Here is a 26,271-nt window from a genome sequence, read left to right as displayed (position 1 = left end):
GACTTGTTTCCCTGAAGTAATGGCACTTTGTACCTCCCAGCCTTAACAAATTGAATCATTTTCCTCTTTTTGTCTTTTTGTTCCACTAGGAACTACCCCTGTTACTTGGCAGATAGGTGCAAAATCCTTTGATAATCTCCACGTGACATTCTTCAACAAGAAGTTGGAATTTACTTGCTCTCTTTTCAATTAGTCATGCTTGTGGTCACTCCAGTAGGGCTACTTTTTGATGACATAGCTCTCCAGTGTCATTCCTGCAGAGAAAAGCGTAGCCTCCCATATTTTAAATTTTGAAGTATAACTTTTATCCTCTGTTAACCTCTGTAGACAAATCTTGCCTCTAATCCACTCATTTGTGGGAAACCTGGAGAAATGAATTGCTATGCTTAAAGTGAACCAAAAATACAGAAATAGATTTTTATAGACTAGGATAGATAGAAGATTTTATTTACATATATTTATATGCATATATAAATGCAGGTTTAAATATATATATGACTTACTTACAGTTTGGAGGATGTTGTCCATGAGCCATAGATTCGGGATCACTCTCCTAATGTATTTGTGTGATCAGTATACAGAAAGAATGAAAAATAGATCAAATATTGTAAAGCATGGATCACGTGAGAGTTCTTTAACAAAACTCAGAGTAGCTACGTTATTGTCTGTGTGGCTTTCAATATGGATTTTAATAGGATGTTACTGTGCTGGCTGCTAAGCACGGTAATTCTTTATTGTGGTCAAAAATGTCTAGGAAAACATGAGAAAGTTATAATAGTTTATCTAAGTTGTTTTTTTCTTTTATCCTATCTATGCAATTTGTAACTATTCTTAGGTTCCAACTGTGGTGTGGTTTGGGCAAGAAGATGATGTTAATAGGTAAAGAGCACTGAAGTCTTTGCTTTGAAATTCATGGTTTAAAAAAAAAAAAAAAAAAATGGGAATTGAGTTTCCAAACCGAACCAGTTGAGTAGGGTGGAGAGATGTGGGAAGGGAAAACGAGTGCCTCATTTTGTCCTGGCCCTGCCAGCATTTCTTATATGGTTGACAAAGGATTTATGCTACACTTAGCAAATATTTAATTTACTCTGTCTGTACTTTAAACTTTTAAAGTTTTTATAGGATGCTGAGCTCTGAATCATGCCATATTTTGCAATAGTTTTAGATGATTAATACTGAAATATTCTTTCAGAATGACTTAGTTGATAAATATGCAATTTGTAATTAAAAACCAACAACACACCAACCAATTGTAAGCAAAGTGTAAATAGTACTGAAGTCATCATGAGAGCCAGAAAGTACATAACTGGGATTGAATTTAAAAGCTGACCACTAAAGTCACAGTGTTGTCTCCCACAGACATTTGTGTTCTGAGAAGCCATTATATCTTAAATTACTTGTCCTGACTATTTGGTGAGTAGTGTCATAAAGCAGTAACCTTAAATGATCCGGTAACATGTGAAAACCCACAAAGGATTGCAGGGATTATAACTTGGAGATAGCTTCTGTCAGTAGGCTTTCCATTAAGAGGATGTCTAAGAGTGAAGTCTACAGAGATGTATTAGCAGTGTTGACTGCAGCTGAGTATATCTGATGGAAAGTGATGCTCAGTACTGCACAGACAAGGCAAAACTGGCTCCAGCATGCCTCAGCAGCCATTATGTAATACCACCTGCTGGCATGGGCCCACATGTTGGCCAGCTCTCCCTAAGGAACAGGACTCAGTATCAGTGGAGGACTGAACTACAATTTGGTTAACTCTTTCAGCTTAAATAACTCCTAGTACTGTCTTTTGCTGTAAATATTTCTTAGCTTTTGATACTGAAACCTACAGAGACAGCAAAGCCCCTATACAAGCAATTTACTTTTCATAGCACGTGTGTACCAGTGTACCTGTAGGAATGCGGAAACAGGAGTGCACAGCCACCTGTAGTTGTAAATGAGCACTGGTGATGATTTGCTGGCTGACAGAACTCAGGTATCGTGTCTACCTTAAAGAGAAGAAAAAGGTAAACACAGCGTGAATCTGTACATCAGAAACTTCTGCTTTTGAGCTGCGATGGCTGCATTTCCATTCCTTTATCTGTACCTGTGCTTTGTCAAGACCTAGATAAGAGAGGGAAAGGGGACGAGAGGGATACCGGTGGGGAGACATGGAAAAGATGAAACTAAAGAAGACCAATAACAAAGCAAAAACAAACATCTGTTTATAGATGAAATCCATAGCAGATAGGAAAGATATCGAAACAAAATATGTACACAGGAGTGTGCAGAAAACATTTTACTGTCTTCTGAACACTCCTGTTTATGTATTTTGTCACACTTCTCTAGGAATCTAAGCGGAATCTTAATGTAACTGATTTATTTTACGTTTCCAGTTAGAACTGTTGTGATAATTGCATCAACACAAAATTAAGCCATGCATGCTAGAATTTTCTGTCTAATATGATTGATGTGAGATATACAAGGAAGTCAAGAATTACTGATTTAAGAGTATCCATAATATTATGTGCTTTTGTTTAAGAATCATTCTGCCTAGATTTATCATGACACAGCAAGCCTAGATGACACTGCAGCAGAAATGCTCTGGATGCTCCACTGTGGTTTCTTTCATAGAAAAAAAAATTGCAAGGTGCCCTCAATTCAGCTGCATTTGTTGATAATGAAGGCAGAAGAATTGAGCAGCCAGTTACCTGTGCACAGGCATGTGTACTGTGTAGGCAGAGATCAAAATTATGAGAAGTCCCAAAATAAAAAAGCTTGGATACCGGATGCATTATAAAACTATCTGATTATTATTATTTGGCTTTGTCACGGAGCTCACTGAAGACATGCTCCTCCTTTTATCTTTCAAAAACTCTTGAAATTTAGGGGTAATTAAAGCACAAGAGAGGTTCTCAGCTATCCACGGCAGGAGTTCTTTGAGCATTGCTCAACAATTACTTCTCTGCCTAATAAAATACTGTTCTGCTGACTAGACTGATGGCATCATTGCAATTTCCTTGTCATTCCACTTTTTCCCATATTCCCAGCTCATTATACCTCTTATCCCCATGTGAACTACAAATTCACTTCTGTGTTAACTTTAAAAGGATTTAATTTTGTTATTTGCAGTCTGGCTCAAGACACCAACTCTCTTATTTCCTAAAAATAATATCCAGTTCTTCTGGCTGATTGTGAGAAGCCTTGAAAACAACTTTGTCTCATATTTCTGTGACTTTCTGGTGAAGACTTTTCTTCTGAGCTGTAGCAGGAGAGTAAATAAGCTGTGATTGATTGCAGGTGTACAGAGCTACAGCTGACAGCTAACGTGGTCCTTAGAGAAGTATAAAAGGCAGGAGGGATGATGGTATAGAGTTACTCAGTATTTTCATAAAATTAACGTGACTTCTGAAGTATTGATGTGAAAAAAACCTGTCTTGTATTCTAGCACTGTCATTCAAGATAGCAGTGGATGTACTGAGTCAAATATGTTCCCCCCTCCCTTTTTGAATATGAATAAATTTGAAGGTGCTATAGAAATACCAGTTAATTTGTGTTCTGATAGACATCTTTCAAGTTCTCCAAGCTTTCTGAGGACATTGTTGTAGTTGTTTTTGTTGATTTGTTAGTTTTTTAAATACATTTTAAAAAACAAAAGGACAGTAACATGTATTAGACAATGTACTTTTCTTTTGTCTGGCAATTTGGTGCACTCTGCCTCCAAACACTGAAATATATCTTCTTTGAAGCAGGAGAATTATAGAAAAGTTGTGTCCAGTTTCACATTAGGCTTGTCTTTCTTTTGAGCTGTGTTTGAAATTGAATTTCATCTTAGCTGTTACATGCCCTGTGTAAACTGTGAAGAAGTTAAGAAGATACAAGGGGCGAAAATGAGTTTCTGTTGGGATGTTTAGTGACTGCTGAAAAGGCAGTGACACAAGCGTTTGTCTAGAATGTTTGATAGTGCTGGGTTCTTCAGAACTGAAGCACTGAATAATCTACAGTCTATCACCAGGCAGTGACAACATACAAGGTCTGTTAAACTGGCACACTGCTATGTTGTGCAGGAGTGAGATAATATGTGCCTTGAAAGCGGTAAGGAGGTCAATCGTCAGTGATCAAGTGTGGACAAGCAAAATAAGTCTGGTACTGGTGATGTGGGTGCATGTACCAGGCAGTCCACTGTTATCAGTGGCAGTCCTTTATCTACCCCACCTTGTGTATCATCCTCCAAAAATCTAGCTAGCGTTTTAACATCTCACTATTGTTGCTCATGCTCCTATGCAACTCTTAGGAAGGCACCAGGCACTTTTCCACCTTCTTCACAAAGAGCATACTCCTCCCTTCTCTTTTCCTTGGTAAGTACGATCCTGTTAAGTAGGTGTTTGAATCGCCAGGGCTCCGCTTCTGGCCCCCATGCTAGGCTATTTTATAGTGATCTGCAGACTGCTTTGCTTCATGCTCTCGTACCACTTCCACACTTGCACAATATGCTGGAATGGTTTTCAGGACCTTGGCAGCCAGCTGAGCACTCTCTTTGGGTGTAACTGTATTTCCATTTTGCTCTGCTATGTGACCAGGTGGCTCAGCATATCCGCAGAACACCTGTGCATCCTCAGATCTGAGGAGATTGCGACACAAAGCTTTTAGTATAGCTCACTCCTCCTGACCACGCTTTTGCCATTTGTACTCTACATAATGTATACGACAATTAGGAAAGTGTGTATATATACATATACATGTAATTTATTGCTCTGTAGTTCCATCTGCAGCATAATAATCGGTTTGCAAAGGGTAGTCATGAAAAACTTCTTTCTGGATTTATTCTGAGAGCTGAATTACAGTGAGCAAGCTGAGATGCTTTTTCGTTTATTCCTTTAAAACAGACACTCGGTCTGCCATAGCTTAAAGTCTGCAAGTGCAAAGAGCAATCCACTTTAATAAAGAATTGGCTAAACAACTGTTTGCAAAGATTTAAAGATTTTAAAATATATCTACCATTCCTACAAACTAGCTTGGCTGAAGTAATTTTCAAAGTTGCAGTGGGTTGCAAATTCAAAACTTATCTGTTTAAATGTAACAGTTGCAAACAGTATCTAAGGATTTAAATGGCATTTAGTGTTTTATTCTATGAATGTTGCTTTTCACTCCAGAACATGACAATATAATTCCCTCTAAACTGTACCTTCTGACATGCAAACAAAATTTGAAGCTCTTTTCCTTGTTTATCTTTACAAACTCCCCTCCCATTTTCAACTGTCTAGGAACTAGTATTTAGATAAAAAGAATAATGAGACCTGCTTACATTTTTGTATTTCTTTTCGAGAAATTTGTGATTTTTGGTACGCTCATTAGAGGTAATTTTTCATGTTCCCCTCCCCTGTCCTCCAGAGGAATTTAGATTGTTTTGCTTCTGGGAACGCTAAGGGTATGTTTTTCTTGGACAAGTAAAACTTATTTTTGTCAGATAAATTTCTGACTCTGGGAGCTGAAATTAAAAATAAATAAATAATATAACAAAAACAACAACAAACAACCTTCCAAACATGAGAAAGGTATATGTACTTCTGTGTCCTTGTTTTCCTAAGCTGCTGCTTTGTGAAGCTGAAGCTCACCCTGCGTGTTGCTGGCTGCTGTTCAGAGCAGCATGCACAGCTGAAGAACTGAAGAGACTTGTCAAGCTCATCGTGCAGCTGGCTGGGAAAGCCTGAGCTGCAGTAGAGACAAAAGATAGAGTCATTTGCAGACAGAAAGGTTGGGTAGCTAGAGGGAAACCATATGGCACAGCCAAGATTTCTCTTCCCACCCTCCCAACGTGCTGCCAAGAAGGCGTAGGAGGGAAGCGGTGGAGTGGCAACAGCAGAGAACACACAAGCTCCTTCCTTCTCTGTAGAGGAAGCATTTGCAGCCTGCCAGGTTTTCACCGGGCATTGCCAGGTGCCTCCCATGTCCTCAGGGGCTGGGGAATAGTGGACTAGGCTCATACAAAGTGCCCCCCGGAGTTGCTAAGGGAACAAGTCTTTACCAGATTGTGTTTAGAAAGGTTCTCAAACACTTCAAGCCCAACACAGTAACTGTGGTAGTTAAAACTGCATTTGATGAATCCTGCTGCTTTTAAGGATTAACACAAAAAAGTACCTCTTCATCATGTCTCTTTGTTCTACGCCACAGGCACCAGTGCCTGTCCTAGTGTGCTGGACAGGCCTGTGCCCAAACTAATGCCTTACTCCAAGATTCAAGTCTGGAATCAGTAACCCTGTGTATTTCTTGATGTTTCTTGGAAACTTTGGTATTTGTGAACTGTAGAGCTTAACCCATCTTGATCCACTTCCTTGTTCATCATTCTTTATCAACAAAATATATTGATTTTATGGGAAAACTTGCATTTTTTTTAAGAGCCAGTAGAAGTTTGAAGATTTATCCAATGATCCACTAGTAATACTAGCAAGATTTAAATGCTGCTGTAGTTATGTCACTTTAGCAGTTCATGGTTAGTAGCTGGTGTGCATAGTAGATTAATGCAGAATATCTGTAGTAATAGATCTCTCATTTTCTTCAGTAGTAATAACATATCTGTTTTCTGGATGAGCACATATTATTTATTTTAATGTTTTATATATTAATTACATCTGTTTGGAGCCTAAAATAAGCACACGTAAGAACGTATTAAGAACATAAGAACGTGTATTTCATCAAAAAATTCTCTTAGAAGTTTCTGTTGCTTAATGGTGAATGTTATGCAATATTGATGTAATCGTGATTAAAAGCAAAGAGTTTTGAGGAATATCCCACTCAATTTAATTTTTGCCCACTGCAGGGAACTAGTGGGTCCTGAGTCACTCCTATCTTCTCTATACTGGTTTTATAAAATTTACTGTAATCTATGGTAAGGCAATTCTCTTTAACAGTTATTACAATAATTAGTTAGAGAGAATTCTGGGAGCCTCAGATGAGCACTATTATTTAGAATAAACACCAAAGTATAAAATTGTAATTCAAATGTAAGATGAGATGTCCAGCCATTTTTATAAAGTTAGGATAAGGTGTTTTAGTAATAACAATTTCTTGTTTTTAATACTCTTCATGTGTACATGATGAAAACTCTGTACATCAAAGAAATTATCAAGGAGTGTAAATGCTTCTTCCATTTAAAAAAAAGGCTCTTTGAAGTACGTAGGCTATCAAGCCCAAATTTTCCAAAGCAGCTGCTTTATTGGGTGCCTTCATACTGGTGGGGTTTACTTGAGACGTGCTTCAGTTTAAAGGTTCTGTTTGTTCAAAGATACTAAATGGTACCCTGGGATAACCTATTATAGAAGCTACACTGCACAATTTTGATTTATTTAATGAGAATGTGAAGAAGAGAGATTCTTTAATTTCATATTTAAATATGCTGGATTAAATATCATCATTTTTCATCCTATTGAAGTGCTTTTAGAGTCATAAACATACAGTAACTTTTTCCAATTTAAGGATCATCACATCTACTTCCCAAAGCAAGCATGTCAAACATGCACTTCTTTTTGTTGTCAGGTTTATGAAATTTGGGTTTTGTCAGATTAGCAGTCCACTTTGTTTTTATTCTTCAGCGGTTTTGCAGTCTTGCAGTAACAACACAGTGCTTAGAATGATGTGTGCCTATGCCTGCTTATTATCTACAATACCAGAGCTGGAGAAAATCCTTGTGTTGCTAGCAAGAGGACTTTCAGTGCTGCAAGTATTGTTTCAAATTATCTTACCCAGTGAAAGAAATCCCAGTTTTCCAAATTTCAAATGACATCATAAGTTATCTTTAGGTATCCAGAGCTAGAGCCAGTAGAGGACTAAAAGACTTAGGTGGCTTAGTTAATTAACTCAGAGGCATGTTTTTTCCTAGACTGAATTAAAACTGCAGGTAAGGACCTAGGTATCCTATAAAATGCCTGCAGAGTGTGAGACAACCTAAATCCTTCATCTGTTGAGTACGTAGGGCTAGCTAACGAGAAAGATTCAGTTTGAGCACAGGAGTGCATTTAGGAAGGCAGCTACGTGCAAAATCATGTAGAGATGCCCAAGTTAGCCCAGGAGGAGCCAACTCAGTTAGCCAGCACAAGGTAGCCACATCAGTGCAGTGTTTGGCAATATGTGTTTGGCTAATAATGTGTGTGGCTCCTTAGGGTTATTTCCTCTTTGTCCAATAATCACCTAATGTAAAAATGTATAAACATCCTGAGTGTGCATAATTTCCCTTTTGGGAATATACATTTGTTTTACTCTATATGCTTAGCAAAGAAGTCCAGATTGCTACTTAAAATGTTTTTCCTTAGATTAGCAAGGTGCAGAATGGAAATCATAATGAATTGTCACTTGTGCACTTGTTAGGTCAAACCTAACTAGCAGGTTTATCTTACTGTAAGCTCAGTAGTACCAGTGAAAATTCTGCAGATTTTTGTCTTTTTTGAAGAAGCCAGTTTGGGATTGCCCATGGAAGTTACAGATATTTTATGAGATACTTGTATCTGCTCTGAAACAATGTGTATGTTTGGTGGCCCTGCTAGGCAGAGGGGTTGGAACTACATGATCCTTGAGGTCCCTTCCAACCCGGGTGATTCTGTGATTCTGTGATTCTGTGAAACACAGCAGAATTTGTTCAAATGCCATATGCTTTTCAGTACTGTGGAGCTCCTATTGGCGTAAATGATTCTACATGAAAAGAAGGAAAAGAGATCAAGAGGAGCATTTCACAGTGCTTGAGAAAGACACTTCCTGTTTAATCTGTCACCCAGACACATAGATGTGGAGCAAAGAAACCTATTTCCTATCTTCAGTAATTATATACTAAAAGAAATTGGAAAGTGTTATGGTGTGGTGAGCCGTATGTCTAAATTAGAAATCTCATGTTAAACCCACACATACAGATAAACTATTAGAGTTTGTGACAGGATACTGTACCTTCTCAAAAAAAAACAGAAAAAAGAGACCTACAGACAGGTAAATGCAAAAATGTTTCTGTGTCAGATTCTTTATCATTGTGAACCACATTCAGAATTGAAAGTAAAAAAGGAAATGGGTTTTATTTATTAGACCTAAGAAAATTCCAAGGCCACTTCTTCCCCTACAGAATGTTTTTGCTTTTTAACCTTATTGCTTAAAAGAGCAAGTGCTTTCAAGTCCCTGTCTCTTAGAATAAAGAAGAGAATGTATATTTATTTTTCCAATTTTTACCTCAAGAGAGGTGGTGTCTTACTGAGTAGATTATCTAATAATTCTGCTCAATGATACTGTCTGAGTAACAAAGCTAGAAATGCTGAGAGCAAAGGTATGAACTTACCTCATATGAAGCTTTTTCTTTTCTTACACTGAAGCACAACTATTACTATTATTTATGCTAACGCTATTTTTTTTGCATATAGTTTTATTTCCGTAAGTCTTCCAAGTTCAAGAGAGTTTAAATATTCTCTCAGTTCTTTAATGTTGAATGATCCCTGCTTGTACTTTTAGTGCCGCCTGTTTTCTGCTTTTTCAAATTCCATCTTAGTATCGTTTTTCCTTGAGACTCTAGAAAAGTGCAGATTTACTATACCTGCTTAGGAAAGTGAAGAACCAAGCATACCTGTATAAGTCAGTCACTTGCAGAATAAAGGCGCAATTGATGTCTTCTTCTTTAGCCATCTTAAACGTGGATCAAAAAACTTTAATCAAGTTTGTGAGAGCCAACGTGTGTGGTATATTTTTCCTACTGTTGCATATCTACGTCCCAGTATTGCATGTTAATGAATGCATGTAAGCTTTTTGCCCAACACCAACTTCATCGCTCCTCGCAGCAGGTTCTCCACTTCTGTTGTGGTGCTTACTGAAGGATTTGCTGCCACCCTTTGCAGCTCTTCTCTTGTTCTCTGACTGAGTCCCTTTCATAGCTATAATTTGTCTGCCTAATGACTTTATCAGTTGGAAAGGCTCATTTCAGATACTACTTCCTTTTTTGCTTTTTTTTCACTGAGTGCTGCCAGAAGAAAGAAGGGGTTAAAGTGTGGGAGGATTGCTGAGAAAAAGGGTTTGGTTAATGACAGCAGGACTGCACCTCACACACACCGTAGTTTGTTTATTCTTCTGTAAACAGCAAAAAGAATTATCATCATCATGGTAAGGCAAACGGTACTCTTCTTTTTTTCTTTAAACCCCAGCAGAAATCTTTGGGTTCCTGCACAATTGATTTTTTAATTGTGAAATCAATGTGATTACCATTGGTTTTATAGAGTGTCTCTTTAAATAGCAGATGCTGACAGAAGGGGAGGGGGTAAAGATTTTAGTGTATGGAAATAACTAGCTCTGGGGAAGAGGAGATGGGAGCAGGCATGTCTTTTCTGACATGCCTGTTCTTTCTTATCAACCTTGTTTCCTAAATACTGATTTAATTATCTGTTCAAATTGTACTTGTGCTTTTTTGCTTTTGCTGAGTTTTCTGTAAGTAATTCTATTTGTTTGATTGAGCACAATTTGCTGCTTCCAGGATTGCTCATATATATGTATATATATATATTCAATATATAAATATCTTATTTTGGCATCTAAGAAATAATGCAGAATTTATACTTACGTCTCTGCTTCATGAGCTGAATATTTCCTTTATTAAAAAAAAAGTCAGTGAAACATGTAGACTCAATATTAGCGTTATTCTAGATGCTGTTGCAAAATGGTCAATTTTCAGTATACATTTGAACTACAGATTTAGTTTAACAGTGAACAAATAAATTGGAAACAGGTCCTGTCCTCTCGAACATCTGTAGTGGAAAATAGGACACCTAAGTAGTTTATGGAAAAAGATGACTGTCAGTAAAAACTTCATTTCACTGCATTCTGCTCAGTAGTCTTGTATTTATAGCTCCCTGGTTACTCAAATAAGTTCCCCAGTCTCTGGAACTGCATTCCCTGTATAAAGAGCTCAGGTAAAAGTGAAATTGTTAGAAACAGCAGTAGATGGATGTTACTCTTATGTAAGTGTACCGGTCAAAGAGTTGCAAAAGGAGGGAGTGAATTCCATGCTTGGATGAACATGTTACATTTGCAGCGGATTTCTTTCTCTGCGTCTGAAGAGGAAACTGTCAACCTGGAATCTGATGGATTTAAAAGAAATGCTAAAAATGTGTAGCGTGTGGGTGCCAAAGCTTCGTTACTTGGAGGAAGGCAGCACGTGGGATAGAGTATTTATAATAGTAAGCCTGCTTCTGTGACTTTGTGAAGGGTCATAAACAAGGAAAGGTTATTTTAGTGAATTGAAATGATTCAAATCCGGTTTACTGATGATGAACTATCAGGTAAAATTAGAAATCATTTAGGTTAACTTGAAATACAATTGCTTTTTTTCTCCCTCATGATCACAAAATTCTCCAAACTGTTTTGGGTTAAATGGTTTGTTGTTTTTTTTTTTTTTTTTTCCCAAGCTTTTTAAATAAGAGCACAAGCAAAACCAGCAAGCTTTCGTTTCTGTTTACAACTCCCTTTTTCCACTCTACCAGTAGTTAGGGCACTCACCTGAGAAGTGGGAGAGTGGGGTGGTCTTCCCTCAGTTGCACTGGAAGCAGGATATTGAGTGGCTCTTACGCTGCTCAAGCTTTTCTCTTAGTTTTTATTTTTACAGTTTTCCTTCTAGTCCTTGTACTACTTTTACAGCACATTTTGACAACAATACTCCAGCAAAGTTTTCAGCCTGACAAAGCCTAGCGCTGCAAATGTTGAACATTTGAGTCAATCACTGTGAAGAACAGTATAGCCTGAAGAGTAGTAGTTCATTTAAATTTTCTTGGCTAATGCACTTCTTGGGATACCGTATGACTGATAGAACTCTGAGACTTTCTGATTCTTGTGGTTGTAAGAATTATGATACTATGGATTTAAAGAGATCCCAAATTCCTGGCATTCCAGTATTAACTTAGAAGGCTGGTACCTATAGTATCAGAAACGTTCAAAGTAGAGGGGTATCAAAAGTTTGCATGTTACTTGAAATCCATGCTCTTCTAGTGAATGACAAAGCCAAATTTACACATCACTAAATATTTGTTTGGGTTTTTTTCCCGCTCTGAATGCTAACATGTGCTATCACATAACACATTTAAATTGCAAGAGAACTATCCACATTAGATATTTCCCCCTATTAGTTACTACAGGCTTGCTAATGACTAGTAAAAATACTACTTTTTTCTATAATGTATGCCCTAAGAAGTGTTCTTGGTCATGTTCAACTGACTCAGATGAAGTAATCTAGCAAAATAACACCCCATTGATCCCTCAAGACTGAGCCTGAAGCTCTGATTCAACAAATCACAGTTGCTTATGCATAGTCTCCGCTGGAGACCAGCAAAGCACATGTTTAATTACTTGGTTAAATTAGGGGTTTGGCTGTGGCATCTTACATTAGTTAATGAGAAAGGGAGAAAAAAAAAAAAAAAAAAAAGGGAAAAAAAAACCCAGCCAAAAACAGAGGAAATATTTTGATGCTAACATAAAGAGGTATGAATATAAACACAAACAAGATTTACATTTCTTGATTAAGAAGAAAGCATCTTGCTTTCAGATTAGAACACAACTTGAAAGACTGCTGCAGTATACTTGAAACAGTTTCCTGCATTCTGTCCAAGGACACAGGCTCACCTTTTTTTTTTTCTTGAAAGTTGACACTGCTGTAGCCTTTGATCGGGAATGTCTGAAATGGCTAATTTCTCCATGTTGAGAATGCTTAAGCTGAAACACATTGAAAAAGCCTGTTCAGCAGAGAAAGGACACTTCTTGCTCTCTGAAAATCAAATATTTATTTGTTGTGCTGTGCCAAGTTAGCCCCACGTATTCGTATCCTGAGAACCTTGGTCTCTGTGCCCTCTTGCACTGGCAATACTGGCTCATCTACATTTATCTGAGTTAAAATACAAGCTCTTCAGGGCAAGTGCCTGGCCTTTTATGTGTTTTGAAAGAGCTGTATGTAATTAAAGTACTTTGTATGAAGAAATTACTTCAAAACAGTTTACATAGGGCAGCTATTTCAAGATCAAGCAAAAATATCCAGCCTTGTTCCCTGAGGAAACAAGGCTTATGTGACTGGACTGGCTGGCTATCCCTACTCCTTTCCTTCCAACACCTTTTGAACTCGTTGGACAGTTTAAACTACATTTGAAAGGGGGAGACGTCTCAAAGATAATTAAGTTCCCATGGACTTTATGAAAATCAACCGCTGGGAAGTGAGAAATCCAGATCCACAGTTCAAATAACTAATTTTTTCCGAATGTAATCTTGCAAACCCAAAGCTTGACTGCAAGTGTAATAATGGCTGTCAGGTTGATAATGTAATCCCAAGTTATTTAGAGGACCCACAATTATTTTTTAGCTGAATAGTAATATGCAGATTGAAACCATAATCAGGTTAAATTTCCCCTGTTTTGGTCTTCTGGCAGTTTTTAACATGACTAATATAGTGCATCCTCCTCACACTTGCAATTACTATGGATTTTCAGAGACATTATTACTCATTGCTTATTGGCTTGCTTTAATTGGTTGTGCAAATTTCTCATTTTTACTTTTTTTTTAGATAACAAACGATGTTCACTCCTTATACCTTCCTTACAATTAATTAGTACTGGCAATGCATTTGCAGAATAGGAATAATAATAATAAACAGATACTAATTGGGCTACGCTACACAAGATTATTTTATGTGATAGGGAAATTTACAGCTGGTTTTGTTATCACAAAAGCACCTAAACCGTCTGAGGTGCAGCCTTCAATGTTCCTCTTCATTTAATTGAATGTTTTGGTTTGGCTGGTTGAAAGCAGTCACTGAAGGGAGGGAAACAACAAACATCAAGTTTTCTCATTTGCAGATTATGTCACTCTCTCTACAAATACATAAAAGAAAATGTAGAAAACAAACCACCAAAACTTGAAGGATCATGATGACTAATTTACCCATTTGAGAGCTGCCAGTGAGGTCACTATGTGCACAGAGACAGGACTTCAGTAGGGGTACAATTGCTTACCAGTTGTATAGGCAACATACTGAAGAAAAGCAGGCAAGGACAGGGGGTCTCATGGATTTTTGTTTTGTTGGGGTATGATGTGCCAACTGTGAATTTCCGCATTTTAGGTCTTTCTAAAGTTTTCGGGTGCTTGGGAAAACTTACTTTCTGCATACAGTTTCACCAGTAGCAGATAGGCTCGGTGGAGCCATCCAGGAGCATTTTATAACTCCTCACACTTGGAGGAGTTTGAGAACAGAGGACAGCAGCTGTTCTGCTGATTATGCAAAAATAAGTCACCTACTGCGCAAAAAAAATGCCCGATCTTTTAAATTGCCCCGGAGGGTGACTCGCTGTGGGCCGGGCTGCAGGGGTTGACCTGGTGTCTCTCCGCCTCCGCGCTGAGCCCGAGCAGGACTTTGCGTGGTGGTCCTTCCTGACGAAGCTGTTCCACTTCATTTAAGTCATTAAACGTTAATTAGAAGAGGACTAGTTTAGCATTCATTAAACATTAAATACTAATTGAGCGCCCGGGGAGAGCGCCGGCTCCATTAGGCAGCGGAGTCATTCTCACGCCGGCCCTGCCGGGGACGGGGCAGGCAGGGGGGAGCCGCCCGGGCGTGGGGCGAACCACCACCCCAGGCCCCACAGCGCTGCCCCAGGCGGCCCCGGCCCGCGGGCGGCGCGCCAGGGGCGGGCCGAGGCGGCGGCACAGGCGGCGTGGAGCCGCGCCCGCCGGCCCGTGGCTGTGAGGCGGAAAATGCGATTCATCGCCCCGCGGGGCTTTGAACTCGGATCTGCCGGGAGGGCCCGGCCCCGGCCGCCACTCCGGGCGTGCATCGCCGGGTCTCGGCACCTCCGCGCCGCCGGGCCCGGGGAAGGCCGGGCCCAGCTCATGGCAGCGGGTGTAGGGACGGCAGCGCCGCCGCGCCGCCTCGCCTCCCTTCTCCGCAGGTGGGGCTGCGCAGAGCCCGGCCCGCCTTCCCTGGCGCTCGTCCTTCGGTATCAGCACCGCGTCGGTTTTGCCCGCGGCGGCGTTTTGCCCTCAATAACGTCGCAGCCGCCACCGCGCCGCCCGAGCTCCTGCGGGAAGGCCGCCCGCTCGCCCTCCGCCGCCTCTAACAGTTCTCGCCTGGCACGCCGTCCCCTCCTCGCCGTCCGGCGGAGGCGGCCCGGCCAGGTAGAGCCGCTGCCCGCGGCTAAGGCGGTGGCTCGGGGCGGGCCGGGGCGCGCTGCGGGGGCGGGCGGAGGCGGAGCGCCCAGACGGCCGGCGCCGGGGTAGCGGCGTGCGGGGCAGCTCCGAGCCGGGCCGCGCTGGGCGGTGAGTGTGGGGGGCCTCACTCGGCGGGGCGAGGCGGGGAGACGCTGCGCTGCGGAGCTGGGCGGGATGGGGTCGGCCGGGACGGGGATGGGTGAAGTCCGGCTGCTTTCCGTCGTTCGCCCCGTCCCGGGCAGGGGTTCCCCTGCGGCGGCGGACTCGAGGGCGCGGGTGCCCGTGGGCGTCCTCGAGGGCGGGGAGGAGCGGGAGCGCTGCCCCGTCTGTGCCGGGAGCGGGAGCGCGGCCCGCAGCCAACCGACGGCCAACCCGCAGCTAACCAGCAGCCAACCTGCAGCCGTCCCGTGCCCGGGTGTGAGGGAAAGGCGCGGCGCTAGGAGGGAAGCGCGGCGTCTATGGGCGAAAGGAAGCCCTGAAAACGCGTGGCGGCCATCGGCGTGGAGAGCATCGGGAAGGGCAAAGGGACGGAGTAGGAAACGTCCGCGGCGTTTGGAAATACAACAGCTCAAAACACGTATTCATCGTGCCGGCATGTAAAAAGTGCTAATATATTAAAATGCAAATAGGCTTCTGTGCTCGGTAATGCTATTGCGTGTTTCCTGTTTACCATGTTAATTAGAAGTTGTAAGGGAAAACTTCACGGGGAGTGATGCAGGGCAGCGTTTGACCCGGTAATGCTCATTGAATGATGCAGTGGCTCCTGTTGTTTTGAGCTTTCGTTAAGGAAAAATGTAAAAAATGAAACCTAAGAAAAGTAACTTACGCTCATTTCTACCACCAGCAGCCACCGAACTGTCAACCAATATGGACAGTTCAAGTCCATGCCGTTTTTTTTGGCAAACTCCATGCTGTGATTTTGACCAAGCAATGTGTTTCCCCAGCCCTACCAACGCCAGAATACTATATTACTTCAGGTGATGTTAACTAATTGTGCAATAGTTTGAGATCTAGGACATACAACGCTGCTATTGTAGGGCAAGGTAAGAGTGTTGTAAACAAACACAGGCAAAGGCATAAGGAGAATCTTGGGATTTTAATTGTGTTTTGAGGGTTTTTTGTTTGTTTCGTTAGAGCTAGTATCATTTAGTATGTGTTTTTTGTCTTGGTTTTGCTTTGTTTTCCTATTCATCGTATCCTTTTAAATTCAAGATGAAATTAAGACAAATGTGCTTATTAAACAAACACTTTTGACCTTAACCAATTTTTTTTTTTTTTTTTTTTTTTTTTTTTAATAGTCCTCCTCACAATTTCCAGATTGTTCCAAAGAAGAGCATAAAAAGAAACCAGTTTTGGAAAGACTTGGAAATTTGTTTGGTACAGGGAAAAGGAAAAATGTCAAAAGTTCATTAGAACACACTTCTCATTGGAAAGGAGAGAGGTCAGTTTCGCCTCACACAGCGCAGCCCATTTACTGTAAACATATACAGCAAGGTCCTGAATCTCCTCCGGTACAGAAGCAAGTGAGAAACACGAGTGTCGTTCCTGAGACACAAGAATATAGTTTCAGTGGGGAAGTAGGACCTCTATACCACGATACCATTTCAGAATGGAGTGGTCGAGGAGTATCCTCTGACAGTGAGTGGTCACCAGACTGGAGCAGCAGCAGCGAAACCATTAAAAACTCTTTCTTTGAGAGTAGTTTGAATGTGGACACCCGGGAACCAGAGAAGGGGTCAGTCACAGATATAAATAATTCCACAACTCCAGATTTTATAAAAAGTTTGAGGAATTTGTCTAGTGAAGACTTAGAAAAGAGTATCTTAAGCCACAAGCATCTGGTGAACACGTGGGTGCCTGAAGAGCCTGGGCATGCAAAGCCAAAGGATTTGCTATGCAAGCCGGAAACTCTAGCGAGTGAACACCCACAGCCTGCGAGAGTGTTAACAGTTGATATCTATCTTAGAAAAACAGACGAACTCCTTAATGAACCCGTGACTGTTATATCGGAAGAAAATTGTGGTGACTCGGACACAATGGATAAGAAATCTTCTAGTAAAAGATCTGGGAAAAGGAGAAAATCTCAGTCATCTAGTGACATCACAAATGGAGAGAGAAACCAGACGGAGAATACTGCGAGAGAAGATTCTGTTTTTGAGGATGATGCATCTTCTGAGGGGTTTCCAGACAAGGTAGTAACCTCAGAAAGAAAACTGAAGTCTCCTCAACAGACTTCTGAACGGAATTCCTTTTCTTCAGGCAATAATCCAGACCTAAAAGCTGGATCTGCTCACAAAGGCACGTCCAAGACTGAAGCTGACAAAGGTAAACAACATGCTTCAACCACAACCCCTGCAAGGAGAAGATCTTACAAAAAGAATCAGTTGGATGCTGTTCCTACTTCCCCCACTGGTTTGAAGAGTCAGATGAAAGATTACTCCTCAAAAAGGCAACCTTTAGCATCAACGGAGAGTAACCCAATGACAAAAAGAACTTTGCAGGAAAAAGGAACTCTACCTGGGGCTTTTGGGGAAGACAGCTTGGAATCTCCCAAAGTCTCCTCGTCCAATAAGGCAGAGGACAACACCATGGTATTTGCTGAAGGCAGAAATGAAACCAAGACAGAAAAGCATGGTAATGATTCTGATGGAAGAGCTTTCTTGCGTACTGATAAGATTAAAAATGGAGACCTATGTATACCAGCTGAGAGACAGACAAGTTCTGATTTAGACAGCTTCAAGCTGAAGAGTTTGGATGCTTCCAGAATAGTCACAACAAAAATTAGCCTGTAAGTAAGATAACTACAGTTTACCTTACCCTTGTAGCTGTAATTTTGCCAGCATCTGTATTTAGGATTATATAGGAGCACTGGCTATGTATCTGCTATCTAGATTATTTTCAATTAAGAACTGCTTCTTTTAATCATATTTACACCTAACTAACACTGTAATATACATGTGTTAGAAAAATAATTTGTGTCTAGGTCACTTCTTTGTATGTCTGTTTTGTTATATAGAATAATTTAACATGAGTAAAAGCTGCTCTGTTGTCATCGTTACCCCTTTTGTTGCTCAGGTTAGTTTGGCTCTCACTGACCTTCATGTGATTTTGCTGTTTGTAGCCAATGGAGGATCTCCTTAAAGATTTTGTACTTTAAAATCCACGGCCAAGGGAGGTGTTCAGGTTATTCTTTGAAAAAGGAGCAATTCTGCTCAGCAGTTATTTTATGAAGAGATGAAGGATGCAGTGTAGAGCTTACTTGGTACTTCAAATTGTATGATAAATCTGACTCCAGAAATTTGAATACATTTAGCTGTCTTTATAAGTACCTGTAGGACAAAGGATGTAAATTCTTATGCATGGGATTTAGATCAGGCATTTGCAGAATTATGCATAGTTAGATTGCGTGATTTATTTCTGAAGCAGTTGTTCTCTGTCAAGCAGATGTGATCTTTGCTTTCCTTAGGAAGATGTGCATGTATTTGTTACTTGCAGTGTGATCATTAGTAGGATTCCAGCTATTGATTTCCTGGACTACCAATGGTTTTGTTCTGTGAATCATTTTATTGTTCTTGTCATTTCTATTGTTTGGTTTTCATGGGTATGTAATAGGCAGCATTGCTTTCCTCTTTGTGGTGCATTCACTTACAGGTCGTGTCAGAGTCCATATGAGTTGCCTTTCATTTGTGCTAGAGGTTCAAGAAAGTTCAGCATTAAAGCTTAACAACCACATATACTTCCAGTTATGCTTCCCACATCTGCAAAGTATAGAGATGATAGGAATATTTTCTTTGCACAGTTTGTGAAATGCTACCTCTGATTTGTACCTTTCTATCTGGATCGAAAACACCTCATTCTGATAGTTAAATTGTGGTGATTTTTGTACACGATGCCATTGTGTCATCTGGCGACAGAGCTCACAGATGTTCAACACTGCAGTTTTGTATCTTTACAAATTTGAATGCAAGTAGCCTGCATGTTTTTCTCCTTGTGTCACTACCATTAATGATGATGAAGTTACAAGCACTTGCATGGCTGGATTTTGTTTGTCTGGGTATCTGTTTAGCTTGTTGCACAGAGAATTATCTTCTGCTATACTCTAGACAAGTACCCCTTCTGACAGACTTCGTTTTAATGGATAAAAGCCTGTTCTTTCTCACCTGGCAGTGTGGACTGTGCGCTGCTTTGCGTCTTGACCTTATCTGCTGCTCCAAGAACTTTAGCCCAGGGTGGGGACTGCTGTGTTCTGCAGGTTCTCATGCTCCTGATAGATACTGTTGCACAGAATCACACAATTTCTTTAGCCTGATAAATTGATACAGTCGGATTATCTGATGTAATTTCTGGTCATCCTTGAAAGCATGTTGAGCTATAAACCTGGATGTGAGTTAAGTTGTAAAACAGGAAATCACTCATTTGAATGAAGATGGACAATGAGAGACTCATTTCCCTCCTATATAATGAATTTGAAATAATCGAACTAATTTTCAGTTAAAGAATGTGTGACATGTGTTACAGATGGCGTGATGCCAGTTCTGAGAATCGAAGTTATTGAGAAGTACTCCTTAAGAAGTTGTTTTTGCCAGTTCTCAGCAAATGATAGCAGTTCCTGTCTTTGCTCCTTTTATGTCTTTGTGTTCATTGAAACTTGGGAGTCACAGGATTCTTTTGCCTTTAGCTTTTGAAAGAGGAACTTACTAGGCCTGAGACTAAACTTAGGCTAATGGCACCTCTCACTCAGCACATAAAAGCTCAGGCAGCTGTTAGGGTTTTGCTAAACACATCAGCCTTGACTTTAGTTGTCATTTTTGATTTTCAGATTTGGTTTTATAGCTGCCTTTGTGCCTATGCCCACTCATTGAATTCTTCTGCTCTGTTAGCATGTTATTTTACTTTGCTTGCCTCAGTCTGATGTTTTGGCATCAGTTACATGTTTGATGAGGTTGTTTGAACAGTATGCTTCAAGTATATGAGTCACCTTCAATTTATGACTATATTAGAGGAGATTTAACTGCTTGCTCACTCAGGTTAGCTGCAAGGTATAGCCTAAGAGAAGGACATTGGTATTTCACTTGTGCTTGCTTGTTTCTGGCCAGCAGTGGGTGGAAATGATGAACTGTATTGGGCTGTTTGTAAGAAAGTGTCTGAACCATTATTCGAATCCGTGTTTCAGTGTTTTTTCTCCCATGCTGCAGGGGAAATTAAAGGACACTCGGACAGCTTCTCTCCTCCTTTTAAACAAGCTTAGAAATTCAGTACTTGCAAAGAGACGCGTCCTTCAGCTATATTTAAAATCAGCCTTCCTCAGTGTGGAACATCAGCGTTCCTCAGTGGCAAAATGAAAGGCTTAGCTACACGTGACTGGCTGTGGTGGACGGACCTGCAAGGCTGAGCTTTTCATTGCTCTTCAGCATCAGTTGTTTGTCTGCTGCTCTGCAAAAATACTGCAGAGTAAAATACAGGTTGCTGAAGCAGTTGTTTGTGTGTAAATTTGCAAAGCTTGAAACTATACCTTTGAGGTGTTCGTTGCTCATTGACATAAGTTTTAGGTGTGGCTGATAACTATCAGTGTTAACCATTGCGCTTGCTTGTGTCAAGACTTACAAGGAAAGAAGGATCTTATTAGGGAGATGTGTTGTTTGTTGTGTTGAAATGCATGTAGTAGTGCAAGTGACAGACTGACAGGAGGAGGGTATGGAAATGAATCTGTTAAGATTACCAGGTGCTAGTGATACCTCTTGAAAATACAAGTAGAAGGAAAATACACTTCTTCCTCTAGTGCATCCTTCTAGCAGAAGTCCTTCTAGCCTGCTACCCTCGGTACAAGTGAGATTTTCACAAGATGGAACGAGTCTTTCAGTGTACCATTAAGATAGTGTCACTGGGGTACATTACGTACAGGTAGAAGCTGAAGCACTTTGCTTTGTTTAGCAGAGGAGGATGTGAGTAGATCTCACCATCATCTCCACAGAGGCATTAGAGAAGGCAGAGCAGTTTCTTCTCTGATCTTCCAGTGGAAGGACAGCAGCCTAGTTGCAAGTTGCAACAAGTAAGTTCCAATGGAACATAAGGTAAAAATAATTCATAGGGCAAGTGGATGACTTGCTTCAGTGCTTCCATAGCAAGTAAGGGTGCAGATTTTCCATCCTTGGAGATACTCAGCCCTTGGTCAGACAAAACCTTCAGCAACTTTGATCTTACATTGAAGCTGCATCTGCTGAGTGGCAAGCTGGACTAGATGATCATCAGAGATCCCTTTCAACTTATTTACATTTCCAGAAAAAAAAAAAAAAGAAAAAAAAAAGTAAAGTAACATCTTTCAAAAGTTACTGCAAAAGAAAATAGGGTGTAGATATCTTGAAATTTGTTGTCTGATAGTTTCACACCTTATTTGTCTCGAGAATGTTGTTGGTTTTTTTTTCCTGCCTCTAGACGTCAGTTTTCCAATTGCTTTTTATTTAGCTTCTGTTTGAGGTACAGTCAGTCAGGTGTTTCTAAGTTCATTATATCTTTTTTTGTTGTTGTTGTCTTGTGTTCTTTGTAAGAACATTCCAGTTAAGAGCAATTGAGCAAGCAGTGTGCACTGTCAGGAAGTCTCCTGAAATATGCAGTGATTTCAGCAGTTACTTTCTGCATAGTTTCTTAGGCAGCTGATTTGGGGTTCCTTCTGTTCTCACAGTAAGTTTGTTCCCTGTGCTTCTCTCAAGAAGAAAAGTTGCTACAGTGAAGATGTTTTGGTAGGGTTTACTTTCTTACCTGAGAGGGATTCTTGAGGGAGAGAAGGAAGGAGTGGATTCTGTTTTTATGTTTGTGATAACTCAATTGTACCTCACCCTTCTTCACTGGACTGAAGAGCTCTGTCACAGCTCAGCAAACAGCTGTGTAGGTGAAGAACAAAACCAATGAGTACAAGAATAATTGGTAGAGCATATGAGGCCCCTGCAAGCGAGTTTCTTTAATCTCCCGTCGTTTTTAGGTTTTGTTTCTGTGCATTCTGTCACTGCTGAGTGTCTCTGGATTCCTCTGTGGAGAGTGGGTCTGACTTTGAGATGCTGGTGGGCTGCTTGGCACTCCTTACTTCTGGCTGATAAATTTTGAAGACATGCCTTGTTCTTCTCAGTTGTTCACACACCTGCAGTAGCAGGTGACACGGACAAAGGCTTTTCTTTGAATGTAGACATTCTGATGAAGGAGATGTGCGTCACCAGCTTTCTGCAATAGTAGGCAAGTCATATGTGCTGTGGCCTCCTAGTATGCGCTTTTCTATCCACTCTGTTCAATAAGATTTTACAAGTATTTCCCAATTCAGTTCTTGTAAAATCAGCAAGGTTAGTTTACACTATTTAAAATGTTAGCTGACTTTACCTGAGGGAAATGGGAGAGTCCGCCCATGCGGTGTTGGCTAATGGTTAAAACAGTGATGAGCAGTTGCAGTGGATCGGGGGATTGTGATATTTTCTACCAGCAGTAATGAATCCAGAAGAGGTTTCTCACTTGATTTATGGTTGCTTCTGCAGTGCAAGGACTGAAAAGAATCTGGGCAGATGTCTTCAAAACTTGTTGGAGAGGTATATTCTAATGTTAACCAACTCATTATCACCTTAATGAATTGGGATTTGTTTCCTAAACTCTGCAGGGAATTGCATGCGTGTAATTTATTCTGCCTGTTCACTATTAAATTTTAATTTCTGTCAGTCATAAGTAGTTCTCTGCCTCATTTGCAGATGCTGTAGGCTGCTGTGTTTCTGCATCTTTGTTTTGCTGAGCATTAAATAATTACTTACATTTGAAATATATTTTCCTTATTTAGTGTTTAATTATTCTGACTTTTTGAATTCCTTTTGAGATACTGAAATTTAAACTGATTATGACTATAGGAAAATCATCTTAATGCTACATTTTGTAGTTTTACAAACTGTTACAAGTCTCTTTAAGATTACTGAAAGATGTAACTGTGTATCACTTTGCCTCCCATAGCCCGGCCAAACCGAAGAACGTAGAGCTGAATTTTAAAGCGCCTACAAATCAAGACAGTTTAGAAAGTGAGCAGGATACTCTTGAAAAACCAGTTAATAAAAATAACAACAGCATTGCCAACAAAATTTCCTTGTTTGAAAATAAATGTGCCAATCAGAGCCAGAGGCCTGCTGATAGCTCTGCTTCAAAAAATAATGCTGTACCAAGCACGTTTGTTGGTAGAGCAAAGCTGATATTTGGAAAACAACCTAAGGAAAGCGAACAGCCTGATAAAACGTTAAATAAGCAAAACAGTCGCCAGAAGTTATGTGAGAATGGCACAGCCGAGAAAGATGGAACTGCAGAATTAAAAGGCAAAAATGAAGAAGGCTCTGCAGCTTATGAGGACATTGGGAAAGGAACAGAGCTTAAAGTAAAAGCTGCAATATCCCTTTTTAACCAAAGCAGCAAAATTGAAGCTAGTGGTGCCTCTCTGAAGCAACCTGATCCTGAATTAAGCGCAGCTAAAAAGGAAAGTTCTCCTTTTAAACCGTCTTTGCACTCACCTGTTAAAAATGAAAGCGTTCATGATATTTACTACCAGCAAAATAACACAAGCTCAGAACTCCCCAGAAACGAAGAGAAGGTACTGCCAGGCACGGAGGTCTTATCGCCCTGCAATGGTGATAAATATCCTCTACAATCTCATCAGCTTTGTAGACCAGAATCTCAGCAGGTGGAAAATGGAGATAAAAATGCAAAGTTGGGAGATTTGACCTATGCAGCACAGCAGTATGATGGCAGCAGTCTCAATGGTGTAGTGATGTCGGAGCACAGCAGTAATACCCCAGAGAGCCCTAGCAAAACTTGTAATGGCTCTGCTGAAGATGATGCTGTTTTTGATTCTCCGACCGACATGAAGAAGTTTGCTGAAACAATAAAAAACTTGGACAGCTCAGTTTGTTTACCACAGAAAAAGAAAAGGTCAAAGCTTCCTAAATCCCCAGCACCCCACTTCGCAATGCCTCCGATTCATGAAGACAATTTAGAGAAAGTGTTTGATCCTAGTGTATTTACCTTCGGTTTGGGACTGAGAAGGGAAAAAGTGCAGGATCTGTTACCAACCCAACAAATGAAAATGCAAAGTCTGGAAACGATAGCCAGAGTCAGGCCCAAACGCGCATCAACAGAGCAAAGTATAATATTCAAAGCCCTTCAGTCATGTAGTAGAGAAGAACCTGCTTTTACTCAGGAAATAAATGGGAAAGAGAACACGGATGGTACAGATGGTGAAGTCAAGAGATCCCGGCTGGAAAAAAGCTCACTCTTCTCAAGCTTGCTGTCATCTACTTCTAAAGAAAAGCTGCTTAATCCGTCTGTGACCTCAGTAAATAACACAACTTTTATATCAGACTCCTCAGGGATACCTTTTTTACAACAGGATGCTTCTGGGCCATTCAGCCTGCCTCAAAAACCTGAGGTAATAAAAGATGAACAACATTTTGCATGGTTGTGTTTCATGAATTAACTGCTGAGTGACTGTTAATTTTTATTTTTGTGATCCAGTCTCTTTCAGATATGAAGTTTTCAAGTTACATGGAGAAGTACATACAAGCAGATAGTGCAAAAAAAGAGCTAAGTTTACCAATGCCTAACTATGGGAATCCAGAAAAAAATTTTTCCAGCTGGTTAGGGGCAAGCAGATACGAATCAAATGTCCCCACTGGTTTATTAGATGTAGATGTAAGTATTATGTCATTAGAAATCTGTCTTGAAAGTTACCGTGCATAGCTTTTGTTTCGTTTCTTTCATAGTGGGATGTGCATCGATTACATGCACAGAATGAGCATAGGTATAGTAGCAGTTTCATCTGATGTTTGCTACGCATGAAAATAAGATGCATGTCTGTAAAATGTATGGCATCTCTTAAAATGATTGTTTCTTTGTGATGCCCTTATTCTAAGACTCTTCACTAGTAGGAAAGGATATGTTTGAATATGTCTCCATGCTTCTTTTTCTAAAATAGGTCTCGCACTGCATCTGTTTTTTTTATTCTCAATCAGTAAAATGCTTTCTGCAAATTTCAGAGAACTTTTGCCTGTTCTTCTTTTAAGAATAATCTCTCTGTTCTTCCACTCAGACATTCAGTCGTTACGCTATTATAAGGATAATAAGGCAAACTTTCTTAGTCCATCATTTCTGCTCTCAGTATTGTCACGCATTTGGTAGAAAATACGTCATTCTTAAAGTATTCCTTAAGAATGCATAGTAGCGTTTATTGAAAGTGCTGCTGCAGTGGAGGGATGCCCCTTCACTTGATTATGAGCTTCTGTTCGCCACGAGTGGAGGTAGACCTTTTTTTTTTCTTTCAAAACCAATTTCACCCCAACATGAGAACTGTGATTTCTGCTTTCAGTATTTCGAACCAACAGTAGTTGCTGTTTCTACAGATGTTGTCCTTATTGTTACCCAGGAAGAAAAATGTTTTCCAAAGTTTAATAGCCGTATTAATGTGATCTGTGGAATTGAAGTAGCATATAAGAAACTTGAGCAGTTCTTTGCTAAAGCAGCAGATTATCTGCTGTTACAGTTCTACTAAAATGGCTGGGGAAGCAGAAATGACTTCTTCCTTCTACACCTTGTGGCAGGAAATAATGCATTCTACCTTAAAGTTTTGAGGATGTCGATTTTCTCTTATGGGAAGTTTTTAATTAGTGTACGGTTGAAAATTAGGTCGTTTATTTGCAGTGATGCAGACTCCTACCACCAGTTCTAAAGGAATCCTGACTTTAGGTAGTCCTATTTGGATTTCAAAACCTGAATTTGAAGCAAATGACTAATGTAGGTGCTAATTTTTGCCACTTAAATTGTTGTCCCAGAGTGGATTTCACTATTTCATTAGAGTGTGGAGGCACAGTGTGGCAAGGAGGTACATCCACACGTAAGATTGCTCTTGGGAGGAGTTCATTAGTCTCCATTGGGTTCCAGGTCTTCTGCAGCACCATTGCTGACTCTGAAGTGTCTTGCTCAAGGTAGGCAGGTATCAAGAAAGTTTGTATGACATGTACATACTGTGCGTCTTCATCTGACTAAAAAGGTGGTGATGAAGAGACTAATGGACAGCACGAAGGGAAAGAG

General features: G+C 40.4%; 1 protein-coding gene across 1 annotated transcript in view; it reads left to right on the top strand.

Annotated features, from left to right (window-relative positions):
• Positions 1-26,271, top strand: part of CRYBG1 (crystallin beta-gamma domain containing 1) — a gene marked incomplete at both ends in the record, with an annotated part of 62,630 nt that overhangs the window by 5,011 nt on the left and 31,348 nt on the right. The window contains 4 exons of the mRNA XM_079550194.1: positions 16,476-17,965; positions 22,695-22,745; positions 23,155-24,613; positions 24,700-24,876. Of these exons, the coding sequence (XP_079406320.1) occupies positions 16,476-17,965; positions 22,695-22,745; positions 23,155-24,613; positions 24,700-24,876 (3,177 nt within the window). The remainder of the gene's footprint in view (positions 1-16,475; positions 17,966-22,694; positions 22,746-23,154; positions 24,614-24,699; positions 24,877-26,271) is intronic.

This window comes from Tetrao urogallus, assembly GCF_951394365.1.
Source record: "Tetrao urogallus genome assembly, chromosome: 2".
Lineage (NCBI taxonomy): Eukaryota > Metazoa > Chordata > Aves > Galliformes > Phasianidae > Tetrao > Tetrao urogallus.
The sequence above is the reverse complement of the archived record's forward strand: the minus strand, read 5'-3'. Positions and strand labels throughout refer to the sequence as shown.